Source organism: Saccopteryx bilineata, chromosome 10, assembly GCF_036850765.1.
Source record: "Saccopteryx bilineata isolate mSacBil1 chromosome 10, mSacBil1_pri_phased_curated, whole genome shotgun sequence".
Classification (NCBI taxonomy): domain Eukaryota; kingdom Metazoa; phylum Chordata; class Mammalia; order Chiroptera; family Emballonuridae; genus Saccopteryx; species Saccopteryx bilineata.
The window spans coordinates 52,145,708-52,167,368 of NC_089499.1; the positions used below are offsets into that span (position 1 = coordinate 52,145,708).

At 49.3% G+C, this 21,661-nt stretch overlaps 1 protein-coding gene across 1 annotated transcript; it reads left to right on the forward strand.

Moving 5' to 3' along the window:
• Positions 1-1,945: 1,945 nt before the first annotated feature.
• Positions 1,946-16,987, forward strand: OXTR (oxytocin receptor). Its single transcript, XM_066245150.1, has 2 exons — positions 1,946-2,879; positions 16,740-16,987. Exons 1-2 carry the CDS (start codon positions 1,961-1,963, stop codon positions 16,985-16,987), a joined length of 1,167 nt encoding a protein of 388 aa, XP_066101247.1. The 5' UTR covers positions 1,946-1,960.
• The last annotated feature ends 4,674 nt before the right edge of the window (positions 16,988-21,661 follow it).

Here is a 21,661-nt window from a genome sequence, read left to right on the forward strand (position 1 = left end):
TTAATCTTCTTTTGACACCATTTAGGATTTAAATTTTGAAGCATGGCAAGGAGGCAGAAATGATTTAATACCTCCTATGAGCAGAATTACTTTAAAATGAAAATATAATTTCCCCTCTTGAGATCTCTCCCAAAAACTTCCTAAAGAATAAAGACCTCTCCCAGCGCTTAGAATAGAAGGCATTTCTAATTCCTCATGAATGGGAATATGAACAAATGTATTCCAAAGCAAGGACTTAGTTGAATTCACTCCTAAATCCACCACATCAAGCTCCTGGGAGGAAAAAAAAAGGCCCTGAAATTAAACGCCCAAAGGCGTTTGGGAAATATCAGTTAAATGCTTTTGTAACTTCATCACCAGTCTACTCAGGGGTAAACACTGCTATTCAAGCCTCTTATTGCCTGAGAGTCTAGAGCTTCTAAACCAAGAAAGGAAGAAACCAACCAGGTTATTTACGAGTTCCTTCCCTCCTACACTTTTAAGCCACTCTGAAATAAGCCTGTTTGTTACCGCTCACAGGCAAACGCTGGGCGAGGTAACCCGCTCGCTCTTGGGAGGCCGGCGCTGTTGGCCTTCTTCGCCCCCCAGCGGTTTCCTGTGGTGGTGCAGCTCCAGCCACTGGCTGCAGAAAAGCGGGCCACCCGCAGACAACGCTGCACGCTGACGCTGTCCGCGCGCACAGCCACCGCGGCGCTCCGCGCTCGCCTTCTGTCCCTGTCCAGCCACCAGCTAGGCTGCGGGAGAGGGGATTCCAGCCGAGGCTCCGGAGTCCGAGACCTCAGCTTAGTATCAGACGTTGTCAGCAGCAGCCATCCCAACCTGGGCTGGGAGCTGAAGCATCTTTGGAGCCGTCTGCAGTGGTGCCACTCAGGGAACCAACTTCAGGATAGTCTGTGGACTCTGTGCAGGTAGCTGGGTCCTGCCCGCCGGTGAATGCGATGCCTGGGACTGATGGGGTCGTTAGGACCCCAGTGCAAGTGGTGGAGTACCACGCACTCCCGGTTGCTGTACGCCAGCGGGTGCTCCGGGAGGTTGTAAAGGGATGGCGAGGGATGGAGATGTAGAGCCCCTGGCTGTCGGGGGCCCCGATGGGCGTCGGGTTCCCGAACCTCTGAGGCGGCTTGGCTGGGGAGACTCCCTCGGGAGGTGTCTAGACCTGGGAGGATCTTCGTGGGAGGGGTATTGGGAACGGCGATCGGGCGTCCTGAGGGTAGGTACTGAGGCAGGATTTCCCTAGGAGGGAGCGCAGGACTGCGGTTCCACCGAAGCAGCTGCTGTAGAAGTTCGGGGTTGGGGGGATGGTAATCATCTTAGAAACGGGAGTTTGGGGGACGGTCCTGAGGTGGAGTTTTCCAGGAAAGGGCTGTCGGGGATCTCCGGAGGAAATACCTGGGGTAAGGCTTACTAGGAAAGGTGACTGGTTGTGGATCTTGCGGGAGATGGCAGTGCTGAGGTCCTGGGACGGGGTAGTTAGTTTGGGGATCCCTGGGGAAGGTGGCTGGTTTAGTAGGGCAGCTCAGTTCCAGAGCAGAGTGGCTGATTATGATTTCCCTCCTCCTTCAAGTCGAAACGACTGAATAGTAATACCTCCAGGAGCCGGCGGTCCGGTACATTCGCGCTCATATCCAGTGGCTCAGAGGAGGTACCTCAAACGGGGGTTTCTGGGGTGGCAGCTGAGCAATCCCGGGGCCGGAAGTGGTGCCCCGAGTCTCAGTCGCTCTGGGGATCCTGGGAAGGGGACACTTGTGCTGCACACGCGTTGGGAGAAAAACGCGGTGGTCTTTTCAAGGCCCTTGGGGTTTGTTTCAGGGTCCTACCCAGCATACCGGCGAGCAGAGTCTCCGGGAGTGGAGCCGGAGCTGTCCCCCAGGCGCGCCGGGACGCAGCGTCGGGCTGTGCCCCGTCGCACCACACCTCAAAGGGAACCGAGGTCCAGGAGCGAACAGGGGCGGCCACGGTCATGGAGGGCGCGCTGGAAGCCAACTGGAGCGCGGAGGCGGTCAACGGGAGCGCGGCGCCCGCAGGGTCCGAGGGCAACCGCACCTACCCGCCGCAGCGCAACGAGGCCCTGGCGCGCGTGGAGGTGGCGGTGCTGTGCCTCATCCTCTTCCTGGCGCTGAGCGGCAACGCGTGCGTGCTGCTGGCGCTGCGCACCACGCGCCACAAGCACTCGCGCCTCTTCTTCTTCATGAAACACCTGAGCATCGCCGACCTGGTGGTGGCGGTGTTCCAGGTCCTGCCACAGCTGCTGTGGGACATCACCTTCCGCTTCTACGGGCCCGACCTGCTGTGCCGCCTGGTCAAGTACCTACAGGTGGTGGGCATGTTCGCTTCCACTTACCTGTTGCTGCTTATGTCGCTCGACCGCTGCCTGGCCATCTGCCAGCCTCTGCGCACCCTGCGCCGCCGTGCAGACCGCCTGGCTGTTCTCTTCACGTGGCTGGGCTGCCTGGTGGCGAGTGCACCGCAGGTGCACATATTCTCCATGCGGGAGGTGGCCGACGGCGTTTTCGATTGCTGGGCGGGCTTCATCCAGCCCTGGGGGCCCAAGGCCTACGTCACATGGATCACGCTCGCAGTCTACATTGTGCCAGTCATTGTGCTCACCGTCTGCTACAGCCTCATCAGCTTCAAGATCTGGCAGAACTTTCGGCTCAAGACCACTGCACCGGGGGCGGCCACGGGTCCCGAGGGCACGGCGGTGGGCAGCAGGGAACGGGCGGCGCTGGCACGCGTCAGCAGCGTCAAGCTCATCTCCAGGGCCAAGATCCGCACGGTCAAGATGACCTTCATCATCGTGCTGGCCTTCATCGTGTGCTGGACGCCATTCTTCTCCGTGCAGATGTGGAGCGTCTGGGACGTCAATGCGCCCAAGGAAGGTAGTGCCGGGGAGGGAGGCCGGGAGGAGCAAGCGCGGCTGGGCAGGGCCCTGCTCTTACAGCTTCTGCGCACTCCCAGGGGTCTGAGGGCTTCTTGTGTGGAGAAGCGGGTTCTGCAATCCCGCAGAGCTGGGTTTGAGTCATGGCTCCATCATCCACTGGCCAAATGATTTTGGTGTAACCTCCCTGAGCCTAGACTTCCTCTTTTGTAAAATAGCAATAATCTGAAAAGTACCAGTTTTCACTAGGCAGTAGGGCAATGAAATGAGAACACATAAAGTACTTAGCACAGTCCTTGGGCTACATGAGGAATGTATGGTATATGGTTCCTTATTATGATTTCATATATAACCTTGAAACTGAGGTTCAAATGACTTGGGTTTATGCATGTTTAGTGAATGTTGGAGGTAACTTTCAACCCCAGGCGCAAGCTCGAGATCTGTCTAGTTTAAGTTCACTTTGCATTCAACTTCCATTTTAAGTTCCAATCGGCCTGAACCCATGGGGTTTGGTTTGGATTATGAGTAATGGGAGATGGGCTACTTGACTCGTCCCACTGAGTGCGCTGAGAAGTTGCTGGACGGGGCATCATGGAGACGAGGAGATGAGTCTTAACCTTGGCTTGGTGGCAGTGGGAGAGAGGTGAGCAACACAGGGTGCTGCAGACAGGCTGAAGGCTGTGGAATGTCCCTTCTGCTGAGGGTGTGGGGGAAGGGAGAGGGGCAGGGATGCAAACTGTAAAATTGCTGCTCTAACTAGGAGGTTGGGTGATTTCTTTAGGTGGGAACTTGCCCTCTAGTTGGAGGACTGTGCAGATCAGGGCTGAGTGTGGCAAAGGGCCATTGTCCAAGCTTGGCTGGTGTCTGGGTGAGTAGTAGGACAGGAGGAGAGGATATAATGGGGAAGGGAGTTTGAGGGAGCAGAGAGCACAGCGGGCTCAGGGTCTAGGGGCTTGGAGCTGTCTCTAGTTGACTAGGAGTTCCAGGCAGTTGCTGCCTCATTGCTGATAATTTGCAAAGAGCAGGAGGGGTAATAGTTGATGAATAACTTACACCTTTTTGTTTGAGGAAAAATACAAAAAACTTATACTAGGATGCCAGGGACTCAAATGTTTGTAAGGAGAGACCAAGGGGTCACCCTATCTGCAATGGCCCATTTCCTGAAGTAATCATTCCTGTTCCCAACAGTCTCAAACACAATCATCCTGTGCACCTGAAAACTCCTTTCATTCAGCTGGATAACTTTACTTTGTTCTCTCCTAAAACCGCAGACTCCTGGCTTCCCCAGCCCTCCAGTTCGTCAAGTGTTTGCATTAGTACCGAGGTCAGCTGTCTTTTGATATGTACCTGTGATATGCCAGTCTAGCTGTGAGGGGCGAGAATTGCTATGAGAACTCAGCAGAGCCAGCCTGACTTCATCATGCAGTCCCTGGTCATATCTTAACAGAGAGGATTCAAGAATCCAGAGAGGGGATCCCAAGAGGGGCAGGCACTTGCTCCAGGTCACACAGCCAATCAGAGGCAGAGGAGCAGCGAGCGCTGGGTTTTCCTGCCCACCTCCCATCTCTTCCTGTGCTAGGTCTCTTATGAGGGGCACATGACTGGGGAGTCAAGTGGGGCAGAAGTCAGCAGTAGGGGTTGTAAATAAGATAAGACACCAGGCCATCCCAGTTTCCTGGACAGGCTCCAGAGAGACCAGACCCAGGTCCTGCGGTGCTCAAACACCAGCTGTTGAGGAAGTGAGACTGACACTCCGTTAGAGTGGGTATGGGGAGACCTGGGATCTAGTCCTCTGTCTAGCCCTTACAAGCTGTGGGACTTCGAGTGAGGGATCCCTCTTCCTCTTGACCCTTAGTGTCTTGTTTTTAGGGTGAGGACGTTTCAGCATTCAGCTTGTTCATTCAGCAGGGACTGTGACTCCTCTCTCTCGGCAGCCCCCTCACTGCGCCCGTTCATTTCCTCCCCAGTGGTTTCCCTCCCATGGGACTTCCTGTCGTCCATCCCCTCACCTGCTCTCCTCTGTCTCACTTTCCTTCCTAAAGATCAGGAGTATGTGGTCAACACATGTCGTAATTACTCAGTGAAGCAGTTATCTTTTCTACACTTTAAAACTACACCAGACAATTCATCTGTCTTAAAGACAAGCCACAGGAAAAGAGAAGAGAGTGCCCCTAGGTAGAGCGAGGGCCAGAGGCCTTCTGGGTTCGTATGTTCCCCTGAGGAAATCTGGGGGCAGGCCTTCAGCACAGATGGGCTCCTGCTCGGGCTCCAGGAGCAGGAAGAGAAGCGGACTCTTCCAACCTCAGGTCTTCTCTCTCTTCGCTCCTTTGCTTTTTCCTAGTTCAGAGGAAAGAGTGTGTCTCCCATGAAAAGCCCAGGTCCCCCTGGTTCTCCTGGGCTCTGAGAAGAGTCCAAAGGCAGACCCCAGGGTTCATGACTACGCTGCTGCCAGCACCCCTATCCCTCCCCACCCCCCAGTGTTGCCGGAAGCAGATGCCGGTCCGTGTGTGGGAGGCCCAGAGAGCACGGAGGACTTGGGTTCTGCCCACCAGCCTGGCCGAGGCAGGCAGTGTTCCCAGTGGATGCGGGCTCAGCTAGAACGCATATCCTGTGCCCGCTTGGCGTTAATCTGGATAATTGCAAGTAGCAGGCCTGCCGGTCGGAAATGATGGTGTTTACAGTCACCTTGGAGACATGACTCAATCTAGAAACTATCGGCCAGCGTTAAGGAAAGAATAAGAGAGAGACACTCTAGACTTACTCAGGAGACGGTGATCAGGAAAGTGGAATCAATGCCCAGCCCCTGCTCTCCTGTCCAAGAGGAAGGTGATTTACAAGAGATGCAAAATATCTGGCTCAGGGACAGTGTGATATTCTTCAGGGAAACCTCTGGGCAAATGGGCTCAGACTGAGGCAGGAGTGGAACAGATGTGGGACTTTTTCCTGACAGTAGCTTCATCTCAGAAATCTCTGGAAAACAGAACCAGAAGCTCCGTCACCGCCGGCTACAGATCGGAGTGGATGGAGAAATCACACTAGCCTTGGCAGCGGTCTCGTGGCCTCTGCAGGATGCCAGGCCCCTGTCTCCATGAGGCTCATTCTCTGGTGTCCTCTGCAAACCCAGGTGCCCCTTTTACATTACTCTCCCTTGAACGCCTTCTTCCCCCACCCCCTACACCTTCATTCACCCCCAGAGCTGCCCTGATGGGCTTAGAGCTGACCTCATTCCAAAAGTCATTTGAGGTGGGGCACTAAGGTTCAGTTACTGCAGCAAGAGCAAGTAGATGTAGGAGAATTTAGAGGAAGTGGGAAAAAAAGGAAGACAATTATGACATTATAGTAATAGTAATAATAAAGCCTCTATAGAGGCTCCTTTTTCATAGGAGCCAAAGCCAAGAGAAAAATTCTCAACTTCAATATTTCCACTGTTTGGAAGAAAAAACATCGAGTGCTGAGTGAGAGCAGGCTGCCCCTGTCAAGCCTCACGGTGTTGGACAACCCCCAGAGAGGAAGAGGGGCACGGTGGTAGTTTAATGAGCTCTCCGCTTACAAGCAGCCACGTGCTGTTGGAGCTCGGCCTTGGTGAGACTGGGGAGACCACATAAGGAGGGTTGGGACCCACTCGTGTAGCCTTCAGAATGATTCCACGGCCAGAGATGTGGCACCAGCCTTTCCCCTTGCACTTGATGAAGGTTACGTGGTTGCTGGTCCCAAGAACTCCGGCCCTGGGGACGTTCCGAGGGAGGAGGTGCAGGGGGTGTGCTTGTTCTTCCAGGCCGTGGTGGTTGCGGGTCGGGATGGTGAGCTGACCTGGAGTCTCCGTCCCTAGTTCTCCCCTTCCAGTGGGCAGAGACGAGAGAGGAGAGGGCAGGTGGGCAGATGGGAAGGGACACGCTGCCCATACACACCATGCAGTAAGTGTGGCTCCTGTCTGTCACCAACTGCAGATGCCGGGAAGCTAGAGGAGAACCTTTTGAACAGTTTGTAGGTGAGACATATTCATCTTGCAGAATAGTCCCTTTTTCTCTCAAAGTTGCTGATTCCCATCGGAGCAAGAAAATTCCCCAAAACAGAGCAGGGACCCCCCCCCCCCCATGCAGAGGCCAGGACAGAGGGTGGGCACTGCGGGTCCTAACATCCTGGGTGCAGGGAAGGAGGCACACGGCTGGCCTGCCTTTGGAGCTGCTCAGCCGTTTTCTCCTGTGTGTCCTTGAGCGAGTTGTTTCATTGCTCTGAGCCTCTGCTTCCTCCTGTGTGTAATGAAGATGCCAGAACCTACTTGTGGCGTTGTTATGAGGATGACGTGGCGGAACTTGTGGCACGTGGTGGCCATGTGATCAGGATCACTCTTCTCCCTCCCTCCCCCCATTCTGCATGTGTACAATCCTGTTTGCATTCTTGGGATTGACTCTGAGAGTCTGCAGTGACTCCTGAGGGAGGAGATGGACAGTTTTCTCCTGAGAACCTGGGTGGAGGAGAAGGGGTACAAGAAGAGCCTGCTGGACAATAGGCTCTGTGTCCAGGCAGGTTGGTATGTGGAGGAGAGACTTGTTCGGGCGGGAGTGGTGGACTGTGAGCCTTGTCACAACAGGGACACTGCCTGTCCTGTTCTCTGGTGTGTGCCCGGTGCTTAGCAGAGGGCTGCGCCCCCTGTGGGGTCCCTACCAGTGCTTGTTGAGCACATAGGTGGGGTATGGAAAGAGGGGGTGCATGAGAAAGGAAAGGATAGGTGTGTCGAGTTGGACTCAGAAATGAGAACTTTCTAAGCGGCCTTCCAATAGTTGAACTGGCTACCTAGTGAAGAAGTGAGTGCCCCATCACTGGGGGCAACCAAACATCTGTCAGGAGTGTTGTATAGAAAGAAGGTTGAAGTGCACAGGAAGCCTGGCTTTAAGTGTTTTCCCATCTGAAAATGAGCTCCTCCCCGTTTCTGTGGGACTGCAGCCCCTCCAGTGCAGCGTTTACAGGGACACTGTGCTCCAGGTGTGGGTGGGCTGGGCCACTCAGAGACAGGTCTGCCCTTCAGATGGCCCGTTGATCCGGAGAGCAGTCAGAGAGAGTGGGCAGGAGGAGATTGGACGGATCATTCTTGGCCGAGGAAAGATTTTAGCTTGGCCCTTCTGGGTATAAATTGTAATTAGAGGGACAGTTAACGACCATTCTTTGCATGTTCTTTTATGTTCTTGGGTAGTGCTAATATTTTCCCTATGGGTTACTGCCCCAAGGTGACTTGACTTTTTTTTTTTTTTTTTGCCAAAAGTTTTGATTAATAATAGTAAAAATAAAAAATCTGTTGGTGAGGCTTTGCTACATATTTCCCCCCATTTGATGGATGTCTGAGTGGGTTGTGGAGAGGGCGGAGAGTGGGAGCAGGAGTTGTGGGAGGACCTGTAGGAGGAGATCAGCTCTCTGGAGAGACTGGGCTGGGCCTGGGGGCAGGGGCTGGCTAGTCGGCGGCCTGAGGGCCTGGCCCACCTGATGACCCCACCACCTTGCACTGGCCACTGTTGGGAGCAAAGGCAAGCCCATAGGGCTCACTCACCCCTAGGGGCTTGGTGAGGCCTGAACTGTGCTCTGTCAGACCCATAGCTCAGTTTCTACCAGCCAGAGCAGCTGGGCCCCAGATCGCATTGGGAAGTCCCCTTGGGGCATGTCTCTGGTGGTCTGTGGGCCTCTGCTATTCTCATATGAGCAGTGGAGATATCTTGTGATGGGACAATATGGGACACATGACCTGTCTGGGCATCAGATTCAGTCAAGTAAGGAGTTGGATTAGCTGATATCAGTACCACCCCTTGGTAAATGCCAGACCCTGTCCCTGGCCTTGTCTCTCATCCTCACCCAAATGCAGCAAGGGAAAGAAGCTTTATCCCCATTTTACAGATGAGGAAACTGAGGCTCAGGGTGATATGACCTGCTCAGGAACACACTGAGTAAGTGGTGGAGCTAGGATTTGAACCCAGTCATCTCACATCAGACATTGCCAGATTTCACTACCCCTACCTCAGACCAGTGTTTTTGTTTTTGTTTTTTTTTGTGACAGAGACAGAGAGAGACAAAGAAAGGGACAGATAGGGACAGACAGACAGGAAGGAAGAGAGATGAGAAGCATCAATTCTTCGCTGGGGCACCTTAGTTGTTCATTGATTGCTTTCTCATATGTGCCTTGACTAGGGGGGTTCCAGCAGACCGAGTGACTTCTTGTTCAAGCCAGAGACCATGGGCTCAAGCTGGTGAGCCTTGCTCAAACCAGATGAGCCTGCGCTTAAGCTGGTGAACTCAGGGTTTTGAACCTGGGTCCTCCGCATCTCAGTCCAACACTCTATCCACTGCACCACTGCCTGGTCAGGCCAGGCCAGCATTTTTAAGGGGTTCTATTCCCAATAGTGTCTGAACCTCCTGGGCACTTGTGAAAAAAGCTGATTCCTGGCTCTGCCCCAGACCCACGGCACCAGAGCCTTGCACCCTGTCTGTGGCCCAGACACCCCAACTCCTGGGCTCTTCCCAGCAGCACCCAGCTTCCTGGCTGCTACTGGCCGTGGCTCTTGGCACTCTGGGCTTGAAGCCTGTGCCGCTCGTCTCCCCCGCTCCCACTGTCCCCCCATCTTAACTGCACACCTCTCACGTTGGCACTGCCCTTTCAGTGACCACCTTCCTGGGTGAAAGCAGAGGTTTTTAACTTTGTTGACGTTTTGGGCCACATCATCTTTGTTTTGAGTGTTGCGTGGGAGGGGCCGCTGCCCTGTGCCTATAGGAATAGCAGCCCAGAGAGGCCGGGGCAGCTGCATGTCAGCTGTTCCGGGCTAATTTGGGCCTTCAGTGACTGAAGCAGTGCTGGGAAATTTGAGCAGAGGGAGTGCCAGGAACTCTGAACAAGGGTGTTCTTGGGCTTGAGTAAGGCCGGCTGGTGGGCGGACGGCAGGCTTGAGCATGCCCTGGAGTGGCCCTCAGCCGCCCACCCGCCATGAATCACAGTGCTGACTGGAAGCACAGAATTGTTTCTGTCTTCTGGGGTGAAGTTGCCCAGCATGGCATGTCTGGTTTTGGTACATGGCCATTTCTGCTTATCATCCCTCCTTGAGGCCCCCCTTAAAGATCACCTGTGGTCTCCAGTCTTGGGCCCACCAGCCCTGCCCCCAAATGCTGCAACTCCCTGTTTAATAGTGTCTTGTATTTTTCTCTTTCCCACTGGTGTGTGCGAATCCCTCGAGGGCTGGTCCCCAGGGCTGGCACCCAGTGGAGTAGCATGAAAGGACGCATAGGTATCTGGCAGTGTCCCTCCCCCTCCTCCCCCTCCTCCCCCTCCTCCCTCTCTTCCTCCTCTTCTCTCTTCTCCTACCTCCCAACCCTCCCCCCTCCCCTCCTTCCTTCCTCTCTGAGCCTGAGGTCAGCCAGGTGTGAGAGCCAGTCTCTGGACCAGTGCCTCCCATTGCCCTCCCTTCTAGGCAGGAATCAGAGGGAGTGGCCAGGCTGGTCCTGGGGGGAGGGCGTTATTTTTATTGGAGGCAGCATTAATTGTTTCTTACGTCACTGGCAGAGTAAAATTTTCTAAAATGGACTATCTAAAGTTTTTTTGGTATTACACAACCCAATCCCAGGGCTCTGAGTGGTTTTTTAAAAAATATTTTTATATTTTTTATTTTTAAAGTCATGGAAAAAAGGGTAAAAGGCAGTTTCTTTTTTTTTCTTTTAATAATTTTATTTTTTTAATGGGGTGACATCAATAAATCAGGATACATATATTCAAAGATAACATGTCCAGGTTATCTTGTCATTCAATTATGTTGCATACCCATCACCCAAAGTCAGATTCTCCTCTGTCACCTTCTATCTAGTTTTCTTTGTGCCCCTCCCCTCCCCTTTCCCTCTCCCTCTCCCCCCTCCCCCCCGTAACCACCACACTCTTATCAATGTCTCTTAGTCTCACTTTTATGTCCCACCTACGTATGGAATAATGCAGTTCCTGTTTTTTTCTGATTTACATATTTCACTTCTATAATGTTATCAAGATCCCACCATTTTGCTGTAAATGATCCGATGTCATCATTTCTTATGGCTGAGTAGTATACCATAGTGTATATGTGCCACATCTTCTTTATCTAGTCATCTATTGACGGGCTTTTTGGTTGTTTCCATGTCCTGGCCACTGTGAACAATGCTGCAATGAACATGGGGCTGCATGTGTCTTTATGTATCAATGTTTCTGAGTTTTTGGGGTATATACCCAGTAGAGGGATTGCTGGGTCATAAGGTAGTTCTATTTTCAGTTTTTTGAGGAACCACCATACTTTCTTCCATAATGGTTGTACTACTTTACATTCCCACCAACAGTGAATGAGGGTTCCTTTTTCTCCACAGCAAAAGGCAGTTTCTTTAATCAGCCTGGGATCAGGAGTCTACAGACCTTGGGCTTTAAAAAAGTTATATAATTAATTATATCTCATATCCATTAATAATAATAATGCTAATTACTTGAATAAATACAAAGCCTTTTTATACTATCCTCTCCCCCTAGTTTTCCCAAAGTCTGTGAGTGTCCCGTGTCTGACTCTGGTGTGAGTGTCCTGTGTCCCGTGTCTGACTCTGGTGTGAGTGTCCCGTGTCCCGTGTCTGACTCTGGTGTGAGTGTCCCGTGTCCCGTGTCTGACTCTGGTGTGAGTGTCCCGTGTCCTGTGTCTGACTCTGGTGTGAGTGTCCTGTGTCCCGTGTCTGACTCTGGTGTGAGTGTCCTGTGTCCCGTGTCTCACCCTGGTGTGAGTGTCCTGTGTCCCGTGTCTGACCCTGGTATGAGTGTCCTGTGTCCCGTGTCTGACCCTGGTGTGAGTGTCCTGTGTCCCGTGTCTCACTCTGGTGTGAGTGTCCTGTGTCCCGTGTCTGACCCTGGTGTGAGTGTCCCGTGTCCCGTGTCTGACCCTGGTGTGAGTGTCCTGTGTCCCGTGTCTCACCCTGGTGTGAGTGTCCTGTGTCCCGTGTCTCACCCTGGTGTGAGTGTCCTGTGCCCCGTGTCTCACCCTGGTGTGAGTGTCCTGTGCCCCGTGTCTCACCCTGGACTTCCTTAGATTCTGAGACACAGTGAGCCCAGGGAGCAGCCTGCCTGTTGTTTTATCTGTATTGGCGCTAACTCTGCTACTGGTGAGAAAAGTAACATTTATTGGGGATGTATACATCATTGTAGTAATAATGACAATAGCTTAGCTTTATTTGGTGGTGTTTACAGGTGTTGAGTGCCAGCACTCATGGTGATCACTTGGAATTCTGTCTAATTAAACTTGGTAATGATTCTGAAAAGAAGTTCTTTTTATTATTCCTGTTTCACAGATGGAAAAACTGAGGTTAAAGGAAGTTAGGTAATTTGTCCAAAACACACAGTTGCAAAGGATTTGTGCCAGGCCTGGGTAATTTGAAAGCAAAGTCCTGCTCCTGGGAATGTGTGGAGAAATGGGCTGAGTGAGCCCTGTGGGTCTGCCCCTCCCCTTTTCGGGGCCTTTTCTATGCTTTTTAACATCTGCCCTTCCTATAGCAGTCAAGATTGTCTAACTTTTTCTGTTAAAGGCCGAATAGGAAATATTTTACTTGTGGGGTATAAGGTCTCTGAAACAGCTCCTTAGCCTTGTCCTTAAAGTGCAAAAGCTGCCATAGACAATGTGTGAGTGAATGGGCATGGCTGTTTTACAAAAATGAGCTGAGGGTAGGGTTGGTTCGCTGGCCCTTGGTCTAGACCCGGAGACACTGCTGCCAGGAAGGATGGTGACCTGGTGAGAGATCTCGGGTTTAGAAAGACCGTCCTTGGGGAGTGGGCAGTGCTTGGCCTGGGGATGGGAACAGGGAAGTTTCTCTCGGACTCTGTCCCTCAAATCACACCATGAGGACAGTTGCCTGGCCAGCCTGTGTCTTTGTGTTGGGACTGAGAGGATTTGCTGCCTGGTCCCAAGCTGACATGTATGAATGCTGACCTGGTTTTAAGAGGAACCAGACATGTTATGTTCAGGTAGAAACAGGATGGCTTGATGTGTGCCCTTGGGGAAGTCACTTCCCTTCTCTGAGCTTCAATTTCCTTATCTATAAAATGGGGAAAAGGCTGCTTTGAAAACCATCCTGTTCTGTGCAATGGATGACATTGCTGCATTGTCATGTATCTTTGGAAAGATCATTGTGAAATGCAAGGACAGTACTTTCATACTCTCTTCTGTTCCTGCAGTCCTATGAAAGGGCAGTGTGGACGCCTAAACAAGATACAGTAAGTGCAGAGAGCAGATGAGGTGTGGTCACTTATCTGCTTGGAAGCTATCGATGGCTCCACATTGCCTATAGTTGCAGTTCAGACGATGGCTCCACATTGCCTATAGTTGCAGTTCAGACGCAGCCTGGATTCCAGGTCCTTCTCAGCCTGGCTCTGTCCAGTCTCTTCTCCCAGGAAACTCCCCTTCCCAACCCTGGCTGTCTCCAACCGCTCTTGGACGTTTTCACTGTGTATCTTTATTCCTGCTGCTCTTTCCCTTTGAAATGTTCTCCATAGCCCCTGGGTTTTTTTCATTTTATTTTATTTTTATTTATTTATTCATTTTTAGAGAGGAGAGAGAGAGAGAGAGAGAGAGAGAGAGAGAGAGAGAGAGAGAGAGGAGGGCGGAGCAGGAAGCATCAACTCCCATAGATGCCTTGACCAGACAAGTGCAGGGTTTTGAACCGGCAACCTCAGTGTTCCCAGGTCAACGCTTTATCCACTGCACCACCAGAGGTCAGGCTCCATAGCCCCTGTTTTTTATTCCCAAACATCTCTCCTTTCTGCTGATGGCTTGAAATCCCACCCCTATGGATTCATGTCTTGGGTGATTAGGATATTTGTCAAAATAAAAAAAGGCCAAATATGTCCTCAGCATTGGCAACTTGATGTGAGCAGGTTCAGCTTAGGGAGGGCCATCTGTCACCCAGGAGCCAGGCCAGGCAGGTTATTGGGGTCTGTGGCCACCAGGTGGGGGCAGAGGTGCTGTCCATGACCCTGACTCCTCCCACCCACTTCCAGTAGGGAACTCATTCACTGTTTTACTTTGTTGTTGATGTAAGTTTTTCTTTTGTTTAATGAAATAAATAAGTTTAAAATATCCAAATATCAAGAGTGAGGGAAGTAGCTTCAATGAACAGCTAAGATTATGCTAGGTCACTACACAGCGAGGTAAAGCACCGGCCTTTCTCTCCAAGCCTGAACTCCATCCTCTCCCATTTTATAGCCTGACATGCCCACGTTCTTCCCCTGGTGTCTGATAGTGTACTTTTCAACACCTTTAAATATTTGGACTTTTATGCGTTGATTTTGCCTTTTTCATTTTATATTTTAAATACTGATGTTGAAGACATCCTGTTTAGTCTCAGTGCTATTTCATCAGAATTTCTAAACATAAATTCCTCTTCTTCTTGTTCAGTCTGATCAGAGAACATTTCTGTTTCATTCTCTTTTATATACAGTGAAAAGTTCAGGATTATGACCCCCCCCCCTTTGTTCTTTCTCTTTTCTTTTAAAAATCAGTTTAGTGTACAGATTAGATTTCCCTCTTTCAGTTTCTAAACTTTCTCTTTTGCAAGATAGTTTTCTTTTTTTGGCCTGTTGTAGCCTATTGGAGTCCCAGGTGCACCAAGTAATCAGACCAGTGGTTCTCAGACTGGGGTGTGTGTCAGAATCCCCTGGAAGGCTGTTTACAACAGATCATTCAACCATGCCCCCAGGGTCTGATTCCTAGTTTTAGGGTGGGGCCCGAGAAGCGGCTTTTCTAACAAGTTCCTGGGTGACCTGGGGACCCCACTCTAAGAACCACTGAATGTGCTTCACAAACAACCGCCCTCCTCCTTGTGGTGCTGGGACTCTTTGCAGACAAACAGCTCGCTCTGCATTGATGGTGGTGTTGATGTAAGAAATGTCCAAACCTGAAGAGAATTTTTACGAGTTTATCTGAGCCAAACTGACTACAGTTGCTTGGAAGCAAAATCTCAACGGATTGAGAAAGCGCTCCAGAGAACGGCAGTTTTGCTTTTGTTTTATATGTTAGAATCAAAGGAGGAGATGTAAGAGGGTTACATGAAGTCCATTGGTGGAGGTCTAAGGGGCAGGAGGAAGCAAAGCGGGGAAGTCTCTGCGATTGGATGGAGAGCGAGATGGAGAGACGTTTATTTTACATTGGTGGATACAGGATGGTTATGTTTACAGCACGTAGAGATGGTGTATGCAGGGGACAAGACAACAGTGAGGGGGCCTGCGGTCTCGCTCTTGGGCTGCGTGTGAGCCCCAAGGGGTCTGCAAAAGAACATTCCTCTGACATTTCGAATCTATGTTATCTTAGAAACAAGACAATAGACAGGCTCACTTAAGGTAGAGATTGACCTTTGTCAAGGAAGCTGCAGGCCCAGGATGTGACTGCCCACCATGACCCATGTTTAGTTAGGGATTTTCAGGCTCAGACGGTCCCCTGTGGTTCTTTCCGGTCTCTGGGTTTGTAGGACCACCATGCAGGTCTCCCCTGAGCTCGTCAGGTTTACTGTGAGGCCCCTTCCGTCCATGGTGGTGTCTAGATCTCACAACTTCAGCATCCTCATGAAAAACTTTCCTGGATTTAGCTTTTGAATTTTGGAATTCTTTTTTGAAAACTTTTCTCAGAAAAGACCGAAGGCTAGTGGATTTCCCGAGCCTTTGCGATTGCCTTCACTCATGAGGATGTGGTTCTGAACAGAGTTCTTGGGATTATTATCTCCCTTGGGTTTCTGGAGGTGTTGCCTGTCCTCTGTGGGCGGGAGATATCTGATGTTTGCCTGGTTTACATCCATTGAAAGAAACGCAGATTTTCTTTTCCTTCCACTTAGATATGTTTAGGGTTAGGAAGTCTCTTTCCCTTGGATTGCATTGTGAAAAGCAATGTCTTGAAGTTGATTTCTGATCATCAGTTCTGTCTGAAGCTTAATATTATAAGTTCTCAATTTAATGGCTTCTACACAGCGCTCCATATACTTTTAGTGTCTTTTTAAAATTTTATTCTGTATGAGTCGTTGTCATGTTGAAGCAGTGCTTTTAGTGGCATCTTCACAGAAATGCCTGCGACATTCTCAGCTACGAAGGTAGATCCACTTTCCGGCCTCCGTGCCTTTGCCTGTGCCCCTCCGCCCCCCGGAACACCCTTCCTCCCTTCTCTGCCTGGGAAGTTCCTGTACACCCTTCAGGTGTCAGCTCCCAAGCTGGCTTCTGTGGGGCCAGCCGGGATTCACTCTTAAGAGAGTTGCACCCCCTCTTGGTGTGTCCACCTGAATCATGTTGTCCCCTCTAGTGGGGCTACTCATTTTAGTTTTATATTCCCGGTACCTAGCCTGGTGCCTGGCACATGACCGTGATATGTTCTAGGCTCTCTGTAATTTGTGTAGCAGTCCCATGAGGTTGGTGTACTCTTGCTCCCATTTTGACATCAGGAAACAGCAGCTTGAGAGGAGTTAAAACTATTTGCCCCAGATCAGGCTAGAGTACAGGTGAAGTCTGGCAGCTTTCGGACTCTGTGCTCCTCTACTCTGAGCAGCAGGCGCTCCTCCTTGCTGGGTGAAGGATAGATGAGCAGGTGGCTGCGAGGAGGACAGCTTCTATGGGGAAGGCATGCAGTGGGGACGTGGTTGAGGAGAGGAAGGACTGGGAGCATCCCAGGGCTGGCTGTGCCTGGGAAGGCTTGGGCTGCAGGCTGAGTGCACAACCAGGGCAAGGGTGTGGAAGCAAGACAGACTTTGTCTCCTTAGTACTCCGTCTTGTGACCCAGCTCCCGGACAGGGAAATGCTCTTCTCAGGAAGCAGTGGTTACCACTCCAGTCCTGACACCTTGTTCTGTGCCCTGCCCCACAGCCTCGGCCTTCATCATCGCCATGCTCCTGGCCAGCCTCAACAGCTGCTGCAACCCCTGGATCTACATGCTCTTCACGGGCCACCTGTTCCATGAGCTGGTGCAGCGCCTGCTCTGCTGCTCCTCCAGCTTCCTAAGGGGCTCGCGGCCTGGGGAGACGAGCGTGAGCAAGAAGAGCAACTCGTCCACCTTTGTCCTGAGCCAGCACAGCTCCAGCCAGAAGAGTTGCTCACAGCTGTCCTCCGTGTGACAACCTGGGGCTGGACTGCCGCCCTCGATCAGGTTGTGTGATGTGGACAGTCTGCCCCTTGGTAGCCGTATACATGTGTATGAGGTACCTCTCTGTTTGCGCACCTCCACACCTTGGGGCAGCTTGTGTGGGGTGGGGGATTCGGACACAGGATGGGAACGTAGTCTCCATGGGGAAAGGTGATGGGGTGACTCGGCCACCAGACTGTATTTGGGTCTCCCCTGGGCTCCCACAGATACTTCTGTGACCCTGACCCCACTGCTGCCCCTGGCTGCTGGATGGGCTGTTTTTGTTTCCTATAATTTCACTCCAGTATAATTTTTCTCCTTTATCCTGAGATCATATGAAAAGTGGTAAGTATAGGATTGGTGAAACTATTGTGGAAGCCTAGTTTCCTGAGCTTGGAGTAAAAAATGGGAACAGGGCCTCTAATGGGGAGATGTGTGTGCATCCTCCTGACATCAGTGTGTTTTTGCCTCTGAGTGGATTAAGCCCAGCATCCTGGAGTACCAGCTTGTCAGGGGATGGCCTTAGAGCAGGGATTCCCTTATGAGACAGTTGGCACAGGCAGCTCATTAAAACCTGGATTATAAATGTTTAATAAGCTAATATTTAAATAGCAAGTGGAAAAGAAATAAAAGGCATCCAAATTGGAAAAGAAGTAAAACTCTTTGTAGATGACACAATTTTATATATAGAAAATTCTAAAGGTTTTGTGCATACACATAACACACACATTAGAACTAATTAATGAGTTTAGCAAAATTGCAGAATACAAGGCCAATATACAAAAATCAATTTTATTTCTGTATATTAGCAATAAACAATATGCAAATGAAATTAAGAAATAGTTTATAATAGTATAAGAAAGAATGGAATAGTAATAAACTTAATGAAAGAAGTAAAAGCCCTGGCCTGGTGGCTCAGTTGTTGGAGCATGGTCCCAGCACACTGAGGTTGTGGGTTCAATCCCTGATCAGTGTACATGCGAGAGACAATCAATGAGTGCACAACTAGATGGAGCAACTGAGTAGGACAGCGGTTGATGCTTCTTTCTCTCTCTCACTCTCAAATCAATAGAAAAAAAATTTTTTTAAAGAAAAAGCAGTACAAGATTTATATCATGAAAACTACAAATATCACTGAAAAAAATTGAAGACTTAAATAAATTGAGAGACATTCTGTGTCATGGGTTAGAGACTTAAATATATATTATTAAGATAAAAATATTGTACAAACTGGTCTAAAGATTTAATGCAATTCTTGTCAAAATCCTAGCTGGCTTCTTTGTACAAATTGATAAGCTGATCCTAAAATTCATACAAAAATGCAAGGGGTCCAGAATAGCCAAATAAATCTTGAAAAAGAAGAGCAAAGTTGGATGTACATGTCCTGCGTTTAATACTCACTGCAAAGCTATAGCAATCAGGACAGTCTGGCACTGGCATAAAGGTAGACATAGTGACCAATGGAGTCGAAGAGTACAGATACAAATTCTTACAGTTATGGCCAATTGAGTTTTGACAAGTGTGATAAGAGAATTGAATAAGAGGAATAGTGTTTGCAACAAAGTGCTGGGGCAACTGGCTATCCACAGGCAAGTGAATGAAGCTGGATCCCTACCTCACACTCTATGTAATAATTAACTCAGAATGCATCAAAGACCTAAATGTAAGAGCTAAAAACTACAAAACTCTTAGAAGAAAAAGTAGGCACAGATCTTTGTGACCCTGGATTAGGCAATGGTTTCTTAGATATGACACCCCAAACACAAGGAAAGAAAAACTAGATTAACTAGACCTCATAAAAATGGGGCACAAAACCTTAATGCTGTGAAGGACACTATCAAGAAAGTGAAAAGAGCCTGACCTGTGGTGCTGCAGTGGATGGAGTGTTGACCGGAATGCTGAGATCACCTGTTCGAAACTTGGGGCTTGCCTGGCTGAGGCACATGTGAACAGGCAATTGATAAACAGCTAAAGTGAAGCAACTATGTGTTGATAATTCTCGTTCCCTTCCCCACTCTCTGTAAGATCAATAAATAAAATCTTTAAATTAAAAAAAGAAATGGAAAAGACAACTCACAGAATGAAAGAAAATGTTTGCAATTCATATACTAATATCCAGAATATATAAAGAACTCTTACGGCTTAACAATAAAAAGACAAATAGGCCAATTTTAAAAGTGGTAAAAATATATATTTGAATAAATATAAATAGACATTTTTATATCTACTCCAAAAAAGGTAATATAACTGGCCAATAAGCACATAAAAAGATGCTCAGTATTACTATTCACTACGGAAATGCAAATCAAAACCACAGTGAAATACCACTTCATGCCCAGTAAGATGGCTATAATCAAAGAGGTGGTGACGAGAGTGTAGAGAAACTGGAATGCTTGTACATTGCTTGTGGGAATGAATGTAAAATAGTGCAGCCACTTTGGAAAATAGTTTGGCCAGAAATACCACTCTTAGGTATTTACTCAAGAGAAATTAAAGTAGACATACACACAGAAACATGCACATAAATGTTCAAAGCACCAAAATTTATAATAGCCTCCCAAAATGGAAATAGCCAATTATCTATCAACTGATGAATGGATAAATAAAATGTGTATATCTATACAACAGCATGTTATTCAGAATAAAAAGAAGTACTGATACATGCTACAACATAGATAAACCTTGAAAACATTATACTAAGTGAAAGAAGCCATTGTAAAAAGCCACATAGTATATGATTTCATTCATTTAAAATGTCTGGAAGAAACAAACCTATAGAGACAGATTATGAAATAGTGCTGGCCAGGAGCTAGAGGCTGGGGTGAGTGGGGAGTGACTGCTAATAGGTTCAGGCTTTCTTTTTTGGGTGGTGAAGATTCTCTGGAATTAGTGGCGATGGTGCACAATTTTGAGAATATTCTAAAAACCACTGAATTGAACACTTTAAAAAATAAAAAATGATTTTTTTTTTTTGCTGGCTGAATTCAGCTTGAAGGATGAATTCCTTGGAATTTCTTACCTCCCAGCACTTTTTGTTTTTCTACTTGACTCACCATTTCGGGGAATCCTATGGTTTTCTTACTTAGTTTTTCTACAAGAGTTGGTGTTTTCATTTTGGCCAAAAGGACCCACAGTGATGATATGTCTGCCCTGTTCTAGTAGAGGCACAAGTGCTGCTTGTGCATGTTTTGTTTTATTTTATTAAAAAATTGTTTTTTTATTAAGTGAAAAGAGGGGAGGCAGAGACAGACATCTGCATGCACAACAACAAGGGTCCACCTGGCAAGCCCCCCTATAGGGCGATGCACTGCCCATCTGGGGTGTTGCTTCATTGCTCAGCAACTGAGCTCTTCTTAGTGCCTGAGGCAGAGGCCATGGAGCCATCCTCAGCACTCAGGGCCAGTTTGCTCCAATCAAGCCATGGCTGTGGGAGGGGAAGAGAAAGAGAGAGAGAAAGAGAGAGAGAGAGGTGAGAGGGGGATGGGTGGAGAAGCAGATGGGCACTTCTGTGTGCCCTGACCAGGACTTGAACCCAGGATATCCATACACCCAGCTGACACTCTACCACTGAGCCAACCTGCCAGGGTCTGTGTTTTATTTAGAAGAACAATTCACCAAGGGTCTCAAAGGCTTTACTTACCTGGTAAACAGGTTCTCAAATGTCCTCTCAGCCTTGAGGTCGGACATGACCATGTCCAAAAGAAAACCTTTAAGTTGCTAAATCATAGATCTGAGGTTTTCTGGCTGAGACTGGCCAGTTCAGTGACACTATTTTTAAATTTCCACACCTATTTTTAGATTCACTGTGATAATGTAAGAACATTTTCCAAAGCTACACACTTTCCTCTTCTCTTTCCACACGGCAGTATACACATAGATGCACACACACGCACACACATGCATGCACACCATATGGTGAGCTAGCAGGGTCTAAATGTTCAGGGAGAAGAGAGGCATGCGCTGAAATGCCAGGGTTCAGCCTCAGCATTAGTTCAAGATCTGCAGTACTAACTGGAGACCAAAGACAATAAATATCATCTTTGGACCCAGAGGCATTGCACAGTGTTGCCGGGATATGCACTGAGAGTGTCAACACCGGCCAGTCTGTGCTCTTTGGGAAGCTAACAGGAGGCTGGTTAGGGGTCTCAGTGTCCACGTGCAGGACCACTGGAACACTCTGGTTGGACAGGCAGCAGTGGTGGGGTCTGTTGGCATTTGAGTCTCTCTGCTCCCCAGCCAGAGATGCCCCTGTCCCTGCTGTTCCTAGGGAAGCTGCCATCCTAGCAGCCTACAAAAGCCACTAGGGATCAAGGACACGATGACTCACAGATTTTTTTGACTGGGGTGCAACCTTCCTGAGAACAGTTCTTGCAACTCTAGAACCAACTAGGACACTTTCCTAGTTCTGTGAAAGCTCTGAATGGTACCTCAGGTCTTACTATGGAGCAGGAGTCTGTGTTTTGTTGCAAAGAGTGGCATTTGATTTCAGCAGCACCCCCGGCCATGCAGCCCTCCTGTCCCAGGCTCATCCAGGAGGATATATTCAGTCTCCTAGCCCTTCCTCAACAACCACCTGGGAGAAGGCGTGTGAGTCCAGAAGGCTACCTGGAGCTCTGTCGCTTCAGCCCTCCAGTTTCCAGAGCCAGTGTGTGGCTGGAGGCGCCAG